Source organism: Mercenaria mercenaria, chromosome 15 (assembly GCF_021730395.1).
Source record: "Mercenaria mercenaria strain notata chromosome 15, MADL_Memer_1, whole genome shotgun sequence".
NCBI lineage: Eukaryota > Metazoa > Mollusca > Bivalvia > Venerida > Veneridae > Mercenaria > Mercenaria mercenaria.
In genome coordinates this window covers 49,475,461-49,488,180 of record NC_069375.1, presented here as the reverse complement: position 1 = coordinate 49,488,180, position 12,720 = coordinate 49,475,461, and the positions used below count along the sequence as shown (strand labels likewise).

The window sequence follows — 12,720 nt, the reverse complement described above, 5'->3', positions numbered from 1 at the left end:
TCTTCTTAATAACTTACTAAAAGGGAATATTTATAAATTTTGAAAATTATACCAGATAATTTATTCCTATAATCCAAATACCATACAAAGCGTGTTCCTGTGAATAAATAATAACTTTATTTTCTGAAGGTGACATACTAAGTGTACAAATACAGATATTTTACAACTTATTTCCAGTATGGCCTTCAACTGATATACATTCACACATACACACAATCATACAGTCAATTTATAATTTAACATTTATACAAAAATACACATATCAGAAATAATTAAATTTTCTCGACAAACACGTCTCAAATTAAAGAAGTCTTAAAAATAAACGTAATGTAACAATAACTATGTTTTAAAAGAATTACCATGCGTCACAAAGATTATACATGACAATTAAGATACATACAAAAAAGAAAGTCTGTCCCATAAGATAATAAATAGTTCCAGATTTGAATAATAAGATAGTATGAATATTATTATTATTGGAACCGAATACAGTAACATCAATTCAACAAAATTCTTGTAATTACAAGTGATTAATTGCTAAAAACTATTGTAACAAGAGAAAATTCTTTAAATTGTGCTTGAAAGTAGTTATATTATTATTATGAAGTTTAATGTAATAAGGAAGTGAATTCCATATGTGTGCAGCTTTGTAGCTAAATGTTTGTTTCAGGTAGTTCGTTTTAGGTTTAACAATAGAAAGATCCATGTTTTCGATTGAGCTCAGACTGTAATGATCATTATGAACAAAATGTAGTAAATCTGAAATGTATATAGGACATCCTCCTCTTTTACTTTTGTACACTAATAATGAAATAATGATACTTTTGTATCTTGTTATTTTCCTAGATAAAATTTTATTGTGGTACTAATTATTTACAATATCACGCTTTCTTCATGTATAAACAAGGTATTGTAAGAAATCATGCCTTAAAAGTAATATAAGTTGAAATTCCGTTGTTTACTTTCCCTGTTTCATCATATAGTGACCTTTTTCTTTGACTATGTGCGTGTAACATTAAACACCTATGGTGGCATAAAACTGCGACCACTTAGTTATCAGGTTTCATGAAAACTTTCACGAAAATAATTTAGGTTTTCACGTTAATAATGGAGAATTTCATGAAAACAGTAAATTATCACAAAGGCCACTTAAATATCTTAACACGAAATTATGCTAGTTAGTGCTTTGAACTGACACCACTTAAAGAAAATTTTCATGAAAAGTTTCGCGAAAGCAGATAATTTTTCACGAAAGCAGATAATTTTTCACGAAACCACAAAATATTTCAAGAAAAGTTTTCATGAAAAGTTTCGCGAAACCAGATAATTTTTCACGAAACCAGATATCTAAAATTAGATAATCTCTCATTCGGTAAGCATTACTGTTTATCGTTTGGGACACAACTGGGAGGAGTATCGTACATAGTATAATTTTTCACGAAACAAGATAATTTTCACGAAACCAGATATCTAAAAATAGATAATCTCTCATTTGGCGAGCATTACTGTTTACCTTGTTCAGTGTTCCTGAACCACGTTACCCCCAGAAAGACAGAAGAATCGTTCCGAATATATTCTGTTTCTATTCCTAGTTAACTACTTTCATAAAAAGTTAATTGGTATCATGAAAACTTTAAGTGTTATGCTGTGGCAGTTTGAAGCAGTAACGAGCAAATTTTCATGTTAAGATATTTATCTTGCATTCATGAAATGTATTTCTGTTTTCGTGATTTTTTTACTTTTCGTGAAAACCTAAATTATTTTCGTGAAAGTTTTCATGAAAGCTGATAATTAAGTGAAGGCAGTTTTATGCCACCATAAACACCATGTTCACAGTAATGTTTTTATTGCTTCGTGCATGGACAAATATTCAAGTGACATGGCACAAAATTGACCAAAGCATCAGAACTTGTGACGTGAAAGACTAAAATATATCCATACCTCTGAGGTCAATGTTTCATTTAGAGGTGAAATTTCGTGTTCGTTCTATATTTGTTCAGGCATTGGTGGATAATCAAATAACCTGGCACAAACATTCAGCATATCAAGACAAGACACATGTCCTAGCTCACTGTCCATCTGTTACCTGATTTTCATTTCAAGCTTATAAGGAAGGGACTTTGTTTTGCTTGGATATATTTTTTTTTCAAATCAGGCCGTGAGATCCAGTCCTAAGTATTACCTATATTACAGTATTTATAACTGAATCTATTGACTATAATTCAAAATAACTATGATCCACGTTTATCTTACTATACATTTATTATATAATGAATCTGTTATATTAGTATGTATATGAATTGTTAGACTATTAATTTCTTCAATGCTTAATAGAGCTAGTTTTTTTTGAGATGTATTATAAACAATTTTTATAGCAAAATTAGTGGGCAAAGCAAAGCAGTTCGTTCATGCTGATACTCATCACGTATTACACAGAACACGACGCGTTGTAGTGTGAGATTTCCACTTTAAAAGGAAATGTTAGCACTGTAAAAACAGGAAAATAAAGGTATTTCGGTATTATTGACGCGAATAGAGCAAGTCGCAAATATGTTGGTCAGCCTAATTAATGCGTATCAGGAGTTAGTGACAATACCTCCATAGTAATGGAACGACAGTGTATTTACTTATCGGGAAATTGAAAATTACTCAAATAATAAAGAAAATAACAGATTAAAACCTTATTACATTTTAATTTCATATTCTTTTTGCAAAGCAGTATATAACATAGCTTATTATAAACAAGAGGGCCAAGATGGCCCTAGGTCGCTCACCTGAGAAACACACCATATTACACCATAACAGTGTAAACATGTTTGACCTAGTGATTTCATGGAAAAAATATTCTGACCAATTATCATTAAAATTGCAGCAAAAACAAGTATTTTCTTTGATTTGACCTAGTGACCTAGTTTTTGATCTCAGATGACCCATTTTCGAATTTGACCTAGATTTCATCAAGGCTATCATTCTGACCAAATTTCATGAAGATCAATTGAAAAATACAGCCTCTATCGCATACACAAGGTTTTTCTTTGATTTGACCTAGTGACCTAGTTTTTGAACCAAGATGATCCATATTCGAACTTGACCTAGATTTTATCAAGGCTATCATTCTGACAAAATTTCATGAAGATCAATTGAAAAATACAGCCTCTATCACATACACGAGGTTTTTCTTTGATTTGACCTAGTGACCTAATTTTTGATCCAAGATGAAACATATTCGAATTTGACCTAGATTTCATCAAAGCAATCATTCTGACTTAATTTCATGAAGATCAATTAAAAAATATAGCATCTATCGCATACACAAAGTTTTTCTTTGATTTGACCTAATGACCTACTTTTTAACCCTAGATGACCCATATTCAAAACTATCCTAGATTTCATCAAGGCAATCATTCTGACCAAAATTCATGAAGATTAATTGAAAAATACAGCCTCTATCGCATACACTAGGTTTTTCTTTGATTTGACCTAGTGACCTAGTTTTTAATCCTAGATGTTCCATTGTTAAACTCGGCCTAGATTTTATCAAGGTTATCATTCTGACCATAATTCATGCAGATTAATTGAAAAATACAGCCTCTATCGCATACACAAGGGTTTTCTTTAATTTGACCTAGTGACCTAGTTATTGACCCAGATGACCCATTTTCAAACTCGGCCTAGATTTTATCTAGGTTATCATTCTGACCAAATTTCATGAAGATCAGTTGAAAAATACAGCCTCTATCGCATACACAAGCTAAATGTTGACAGACAGACAGACGACATACAGACGACAGACGACGCACGCCGGACATCGAGTGATCAGAAAGTGATCAGAAAAACTCACCTGAGCATTGCTCAGGTGAGCTAAAAATCAAATATAAATTATTGCCTTGTCCCTCAATTTGTGCAACGGTTTTTGCAGTTAATCGAACTGCATTTGCAACTAACATCTTGTATGTTTCTATAGGAAGACGTCTTCTTTACGTCTCACAATCAATGCGCCGTCTCTGATAGGGACAAGAACCTGTAGAAAAATATAAAGAATATGTTGGTTTTACAGGCTAAATAAACATTTAATTTAGTTAAAGAACGCTTGCACTCGAAAGCTGTTTCCTGTACACTAATTTTGATCCTGAGTAGGATGATAAGCACACGTTAAAGATTTCTACGTCTTAATTACAAAAATATAGATGAAGTAATTCAACCTATATCTCACTTACCTGAAACATATCATCTCTTGACTTCACATATTCATTACATTTTCTGATATCAAGTGCATGTTCATTGGTTGATTTCATATTATAGGCGCCGCCATACATCAGTGCATTATCAAAAACCACTGTTCCTCCCTTGGCGAGAAGATCTTTCTCAATAACTGTCTGTTCTCAGTGTAAACATATATAAATGTTTTAATTAAGTGAATTTTTAATCTGTTCAGTTGAAGATTAACTTGGGTATGAAATATGTAGATATGTTGCCGGTTTATGAATATCATTATGAAAAATCTGTCACTTTCAAACAAGTTTCGCACGTCAATGAATATCAAAAAGCATTACTGGTTTCAAATCAGTGTAAGAACATACTGAACCACTTTGATAAATACATGTTTAAAGTGGTTTAAATGTGCGGATAAGTTATCAATCATACTTGAATTACCTTAAAATAGTTAAGATAACCATCCTTATTAGCATCAATAAAGACAACATCATACTGAGCCTTTTCCTCCGCTAGTTTCAGTAAGGTTTCTTTAGCGTCTCCTAAAATAAAAATATTCCAGTATTGTCTTATAGTTGTACAAAGGTCGTTAAACATTTACTGCTTATCATTTACTCCTAGAATTCTTACTCCTGCCAGCCAGCATAAAAAGGTGCATGTTTACGGTGTCGCAATACTCGATATAAACATGTTATTGTTGAAGTTTAATAAGATTTAGCAACCCAATAACATTAGACAAATTAAAGAAATTTTATCGTACTGGACTGAACACTAACTGATTAAGCACAGGTTTACCGTCGAAAATCATGTGGGGTCTTTTCTGTCTTTTCCGGTATTTTCCGTTATCGGTATCGAAAATGGCACACCGTTATCGGTATTGAAAATGTCACTGATGTCACCTCTGGCCTATTTGTCAATTCAATGCCATTTCAACAGACGAAGTAATAAATAAACATATTAGACGTTACTTGACACGATTAAAACTTTCTAAAATCATAGTAACTTTTAGATAAAAATTTGTCCCATCATGGTCCGTCTGGGAATGTAAATATTTTATTATAAATATCTAGTCTGACAATTGCTTGTCAAAAAGATTTATTTTATTTTAATTAAGTTACCTATTCGAATAGAAATTTTCTTTCCGCATGGGGATTTGGCAAAAAAGCCTTTAGCCACCTCCTCTAGGAATGGATCAAATTCCAATGTTGTCACAGTCCCATCTTCGGGAAGGGCTTCCGCGCATGCTAAAGCTGCATATCCAGTAAACATACCAATTTCCAAAACTCTTTTTGCTTTTGACATACTTACAATGCTTTGCAAGAATTTACCTACAAAACGAAATTTATTACGATACTGTATGTCGTATGTTAGTCTTACTTATTTTCATATAAGCAACCGCGGTCAACAAGCAAATGTAGTTATAGCTTGCCTGATTTTTGAAAAATGAAAACTCTTAGGCATTGTCGTCTCTTGAGGTCCACTTTCCTTAAATATTATAAGAGAAATAGCTTTGAAATGTTTCTCGTCATTGGGCGAGTATGTTGGACAAGAACTATACTTCTTTCATGCATTTTGATAGACTTATGGAAAATGTATTTGGTATTTCTTGGTTATACTTTAGGGCCACTTTTCTTGATTTATTTTTAACATCATCTGATAAAAAAGAAGGCTAACAATCCTCGGGCGGTGCTCTGTTTTAGTTAGTAAAACCATAAAATACAAACGGTTTATTGTTCTTTTGAAATAAGCGATGTCTGGTTTAAATTGAATGATAATATAACTCTGTTTTATATGTTAGTGGTTCTTTAATAACTTACAAACCTTCAAAGTGCCCAGACATCATCCTCGGATTAAGTTTCCACTTTGTCTTCCCGTCTTTATATACTTGATCGAAAGGGTACTCTAGTGTCTCTCTCTGTAGCGTTGCCAAAGCATCGCTCGGTTCTGAACTTACACTTGCACAGTAAGCATCTCTCGCCTGAAACATGTTTTATTACTTAGAACTTGTTATTAACTATAGAAATATATGTAACATTCCGGTATCTGTGCAGGGCTACATTGCCTTGCTTTTCACGAGCAATGTCTTCGTCATGTCTGAGTTAGTACCGGTATCTGTGCAGGGCTACATTGTCTTGGTTTTCACGAGCAATGTCTTCGTCATGTCTGAGTTAGTACCGGTCTCTGTGCAGGGCTACATTGCCTTGCTTTTCACGAGCAATGTCTTCGTCATGTCTGAGTTAGTACCGGTCTCTGTGCAGGGCTACATTGCCTTGCTTTTCACGAGCAATGTCTTCGTCATGTCTGAGTTAGTACCGGTCTCTGTGCAGGGCTACATTGCCTTGCTTTTCACGAGCAATGTCTTCGTCATGTCTGAGTTAGTACCGGTCTCTGTGCAGGGCTACATTGCCTTGCTTTCTACGAGCAATGTCTTCGTCATGTCTGAGTTAGTACCGGTCTCTGTAGTAGTTCCAAATCTACTGTTTAGATTGAAAGAAATCTTGTTTAAAAGGTGATGTAAATTAAAATTCCATTCCTCTGATTTCTTTCCCGGACCTAAGACATTCCCTGTCTAAAATTATAATGACCTTATCTATCCTTTATGGCTAAATGTTTAACCTTTGCGGGTTCGAGTCTAAACAGACTATGGAGTTAAATCGATCGTTGTTAGATAGACAACAAAAATTAAATTGGGTCTAACTACTAATATTTAGGAAACAGGTTGTTCTTTTCTGTACTACTTTTCTGCATATTAAGTTTTGATGTCACATTATCCGATGGCATGTCCCTCGGACTTTGGATTATAATATGAAATTAGGTACTACCTAAAAGGCAGAGCTCCCTTGAAAAATCACCAGTGCCCCATAAAAAATTAAAGAAGCAGTGTTATTGCAGTGGCTACAAATATCTGAAATTATGGAAGAAAGAAAAACAATTAAGGAAGTTTATGTTCTATTAGATCTATTACAATTATTTGTATTAATGATAATTCATGATTTCAGAATGCAATATAACTTTGTTATGTCTTAGACTGTGTTAAGATTAAATCTTGTCATGTGAAAACTCGACAATTATTCTAACCAAAAGAAAGTTCTGTATAGATTTACATCTGCACCAAGATGAAGAGGAAAACGTATTTGAATAATTTCTGTTATTCACATAAAACATACTGCATCAACAATTTTATACAAATTATTATCATAGAAACCGGTCACAAATGATAACTGCATCAACATTGAAAAGTCTGAACTGTAAAATTTTTAAACCTAACAGAATCACATTAGACTTATAGCCTAAGAAATTGTGTCTCTTTTCGTGTTAATGTTTGGAAAGGAGGACTTCCAAAGTTTATAGAGATCAGAATTTACGTAATCCTGGGATCGAAGACAATGATTATTGTAATTCTTTTTAATGACACTATAATTGTCAAAATATGGTTCTTTTTGGAAGGAATTAAGAATGGATCCAACTTTCGGGCGAAAATACTGCTATGATAGACGTCTGATATGGGAGAATGACAAACAATCATTTACATGTACAAAGCTTGTTTTAAATTCAAAAGACAAACCATTTTTGAAAATTAATGATCAGAATTTTGCTCATAGAAAAACACTGTTTGCCGAAATTCTCGAAACCCCCTGTTTATTTTACTGAACTGCTAAGCTAACAGTCTATGGCTTTTTAATGTTAATCTTTTAGCTCTATAGAGTAGGAATGTTAGTAGGAACCTTTTGATGTCTATTGATAATTCTCATCTTTTTGTATAGCCAATAGTTTTTCAAGTGATAAACTCTGGTCAGTAATTTTTAAGATAGTGGATGAAATATATGTGAAAGGGGAGAAGAGCAATATGCGCTTTTCAAAGTTCAATTCCTGTTAGTTTTGACCCAAAAACTTTTTTTTTAGTTAAAAGCTACTTTACAGGCAGTACATTGGAACCTGACATCAAAACAAAACGCTTGTTAAATTTTCACCTGAATGGCTTTTGTTACAATATTTTCAAAATTCATGATAAATAAAATAAAAAAAATAGTGAAATAAAACAAAGAAATTAAAAAAAAATTGTTTGGTTCTGGTGAGGATCGAGCACCTGACCTCTCGATATTGCAAAGCGAACACGACAACCATTAGGCCACAATGGAACAGTGACGTTCTATCTTACAAACATAATTATGTATATATAATAAATTTCAGTAACGGCAGCGTGCAGCGTGACGAAAATCGTTTCACATTGAATATATTGTATTTCATTTCATTTTTTCTACGTAGAAAGTATTTAGCGCTAATTTCTTATTATCAAATGCTCATTTACATTTTTATTCAATGTTCAATGCTTTTATACAGCAAAGCGTAAAACAGCAAGCGTCTACTGAGTCCGAATCGCATAGTGTGCTGGAAGAAACCCAAACAACACCGATTCCAAAAAGTACCAAGAATATTCATCTCGATAGTATACACGATATTCGTTTTCTTTTTCACGCATCTAACTGTAATGCGACGCTGTCGGTGCCGCTAGGCGGCGCCGGTAGTTCTGCTGTAATGGTCTCATGCGGCATCATTGGCAGTGCTTAGTTTTAACTATTGATTTATAATAACGCATCATTTGACTCGAAACAAAACGAAGCCACAAAATAGAAAAACTGAAAACTCCACAGGTCGTTCAAGACGACAAAAACGAAAATGTTGCAGGCTCGGTTTGATTGAGCCTGTTCATAGACGGTAGTAGAAATGCATGCTACCGTCCACGCCCTCTAGCCCCAGGTTGAGCAGAACTCAACATTTACACATGCTAGAAGTACAAAAAGCAACTTAGAGACATAAAAACCTGTACGTCTAATCCCTGATATAGTACCGGTGTCACAAATGTTAAATTGACACTACTTATCTTTATCATGTAATATTACCAGGTCAAGCTGCTTTTAAAAACAAATGAGATGCAAATGGTTAGAATTCAAGCCTACCTCTGCAAGAGTTATTGCATCACTCAGTCTTTTCTGTATGTCCGCATCAACTCCCTTTTCTGCGCATAGTTCTTTTATTTTGTACAGCTCACCAATGGCAGGATCGCGTATCACCTTCGCCATTTTTTTCCTGAAACGAAAACAATATATTATGCACCTATGTTTTCATGAATTTAATCAGATAATCACAAATATTAACTAGATGCAATGTAAATTGATAATTGTGTAACCTGCATCAAGATAAAAAACAACATCACTATGTCATTTATCAAATTGATTCGATAAAATGGGCGCGTTTGATAGATACAACGTTATTGATAGACAACATAAAATGGTTCTTTTAAATTAAATATATTGGTGTCATCGAAAGTGCCGTACGTGGATATAACATCGTCCGTGGTTAGATTTATCTGATCCCCGTCACCATTAATAAATTATGCCTGTCTATTACCACTTTATGTAACATTTTGAAATGAGGGCTGCCATTAATAGTCACTACATCTATATTATTATTTCTATCTCATTTTATTCTTCTAATTCTAAAATGCCTGTCTTTGTTAAAACACTCTTACACTAGAATGACGTCACGTTAACGTGCGATGACGTCAATGTTTTTGTTGCGACCAAGAAATTCGTTACTATATTTTATCTATTGTTTTAGATTAAGGGCATATTAGAGTCGAAATAATTTATAGCAAAACCTTGTTTTAACGCTATATATTTATACACTCGGGCGGTAATACGTCGTACAAATAATTTCACTCGGACTGCGCCCTCGTGAAATTATTGAGCCACACGCATAACCGCTATCGAGCATAAATAGTGTTAAAGCACTCTTTTGCTAAAAATTATTTCTTAAATATATTCGCAGGAACCTTTAGTATCCTTTGTGCAAATACCTTTTGTCAACATCTATACATAAAACTGAACAGAAATACATCTAGATCTACTCTCAGGTGTACTATCCGACCAGGGATATCTGACAGTCATATTGTGTTTACTTTCCAATGTTAACCTTACTAAAAGTATATTATACTGAATTATCATTATGTTTCTTTACATATAGCATGCATGGTTACGTAGCCCCGAGGATAACGGCGCTGCCGTAGTAACCGAAAGATTCCGGTTCGAATCCGGTCGGCGGAACTTTTTTCCCGCACGGTATTTTCTTATTCAATTATATAGTTATCTTGATTTTCTAGTGCTTCACGAATTATGCGTACAGAATTCGTAATTTCACTCCACATAGAATGGCTAAAAATGGCTATGAGCACGTTTTTAACTGTAACGACCCTTTGGAGAATAACGAGAAAGCAATATCTGTTCTAAAACACAATGGACTGACGGTGAGAAAGGCATATGGTGCATTAGTTCTATAAATAAACGTCGGACTTCAATATTTTACGATTTTGACATTTCATATAGTCCGACGTTTCATCGAAAGTATAAATTTCCCGGTAGAGCTTTCCGCAAAAGTTCTTGCGGAAGGTTTTACAAGTTCACAGTAGAAGTGACTTGAAAGCGATAGCTAAATACCAACAACGGACAAAGAAACCTAATTTATACATCCATTGAACATACTGTCTTACTGAAGATATTGAAGATCAGTCCGCACTTTGAAAATGAAATTTACATCCATTCACTTTCACAACACAACACCAACTGTCAAATCTTCTTTATTATAAAGATTAATTTTAGACGAAAAAATATTATCACGGTCGGATTTGAAAAAAAATGCGGCCCGTTACTAACCTATAGCCTATGTAGTATGCATATGTTTATAATCGATGGGTGTAATCAGCATTTACTGGCTGTAATTTTATTAAAAGTTACTTAAATTAGTTGTAAAGTCCTATCAAAGCAGTTTAAAAGGCTAGTACACGTGCGTTCGGCGGTACCCATGCGTTAAATAATGGCCGCAGATTTTTTACATGTGTCGTAGGCTAAACATATTTGTTTTGCTAAGAATGTAATTTATTCCTATAATTATTGGCTATGAGATTTTTACTGATATCGAATTAGAATACTAGAAAGAATATCTGTTAAATGGTCGGGGAAAAGGATTGGTGCATTAGTTACATTAATACCAATGTTCAGTATTGAGATTTTACATAACATTAACAACTTTTCAATAAGAAAAAGTTTATCTGTGCTTATGAACATGGCTGACATTCGATATAAACTGTATTCAGCTATGTTAGAACTCCAGGTATATTAGCGCCTGTGCAGTTATGTTATGAACTATGGTGATTACATATGTTATATTCAATAAAATAATGCTGATAATTAAAAAAAACTAACAGAATACAATTACCATTTTCAAATAGGAAGCTGTATTATTTATTTATAATACAAATGGATCTATTACATCGGGGTAGTCCAACTGAGATGTGCTTGTTTCTACTATTGTAATATGCTTAGGCTGTTTTATGATTAGTTTGTATATGTATCTTTCATGGTTGTGCTCATATGTATATAAAAGTCACTCGGGTAATGCGTTACTATTCTGTTTTATTGTTGCAAATGAGTCATGTCAATATGTCGGTGGATTAATACTTCAAATGTTATTGATTATCATCCACGACATTTATATAATTGAAATTGAGTTTGTAAATATGAGAGAAATAAGGGTGCAGTAGTATATGAATTCTCTCTATCAAGACAGAAATGTTAACAATTCTAAACACAGCTAGATTACCTAAATACTGTTCTAATTTTCACATCCGATCGATCGAATCACTTACATAAATCTTTCTCATTTTCAAACACGCATAATTACTACTCCTTGTACTATTTGCTGACACAGAATTTATTACTAAATGAAGTGTGTTAAAACTAAGATATCGATAGAATGTCTAGTTCTTCATTATCCCGGTATACATATTAGCTAAATTTAACAAATAAACAAATATAAAACATACCAGTTTAAGATAGTCCAATAAAGAGTTTGCCCTGTATAAGAAGGTCATGGTATCAAATATGGGCGAACACGTCAACCACATGTTTAAGACCTTGTGTAATAAGTGTTATCATGAGTATTACTTTAGAGGACCATATGTTAGACTGCTTATAGCCAAATATATTATCCGCTTTAAATAAAGTTATTATTATTATTACTTTTAAAGCATTTTTATCGCGATGTTACCACGTTTATACATTTTACACTATTTAAGCTTTTACATTATTGGTTTTGCATTCATGTTTCTATTTCATATGTATTTAGTTAACTATTTCAACATGTATTTAAATCTTATACTAAGTTACATTTGTTTAACCTTGATTATACAATTAAAATAAGCTTTCATTTTGTATACATTACTTGCTGTTCATTTTTACAAGGATTTCAAGCTTCTAATATTATACGTTTATATATAAATAGCAAAAAAACCTTATACAGGAATGAAATACAAGAAAGCTCAATTGCCAGGAAATGATAGCAGTAGACTTCTTATTTTTTATATATACTCAGGCAGTTACATTTTGAAAATCTAGACTTAACTTGATTATAAACTTTAAACTGGTTTAAGCTTTTAATAATGTACACATATAA

General features: G+C 33.0%; 1 protein-coding gene across 4 annotated transcripts; it reads right to left on the bottom strand.

Annotated features, from left to right (window-relative positions):
• Positions 1-2,564: 2,564 nt before the first annotated feature.
• On the bottom strand, positions 2,565-12,233 carry LOC123554131 (O-methyltransferase MdmC-like). 4 transcript variants are annotated; one of them, XM_045344054.2, is made up of 7 exons: positions 10,760-10,829; positions 9,171-9,300; positions 6,034-6,190; positions 5,331-5,540; positions 4,654-4,754; positions 4,218-4,376; positions 2,571-4,021 (listed from the first exon to the last, which is right to left on the bottom strand). In XM_045344054.2, exons 1-7 carry the CDS (start codon positions 10,807-10,809, stop codon positions 3,959-3,961), a joined length of 870 nt encoding a protein of 289 aa, XP_045199989.2. In that variant the 5' UTR covers positions 10,810-10,829; the 3' UTR covers positions 2,571-3,958. The 4 variants fall into 4 exon arrangements, with proteins under 4 accessions (XP_053381223.1, XP_053381224.1, XP_045199989.2 ...); XM_053525247.1 differs by lacking the exon at positions 10,760-10,829 and adding an exon at positions 12,092-12,233 and having other exon boundaries at positions 2,572-4,021; XM_053525248.1 differs by lacking the exon at positions 4,218-4,376 and having other exon boundaries at positions 2,565-4,021.
• Between the last annotated feature and the right edge of the window lie 487 nt (positions 12,234-12,720).

What these genes read in the sequence shown, in the direction of transcription:
- LOC123554131 (XM_045344054.2), bottom strand. Translation starts at nt 10,809, where the DNA reads ATGGATGTAAATTTCATTTTCAAAGTGCGGACTGATCTTCAATATCTT. An exon ending in GAAAATTTCTATTCGAATAG is followed by an intron (nt 4,755 to 5,330) that starts GTAACTTAATTA and finishes TTTTTATTTTAG; the next exon opens with GAGACGCTAAAGAAACCTTA. An exon ending in GTTATCTTAACTATTTTAAG is followed by an intron (nt 4,377 to 4,653) that starts GTAATTCAAGTA and finishes CACTGAGAACAG; the next exon opens with ACAGTTATTGAGAAAGATCT.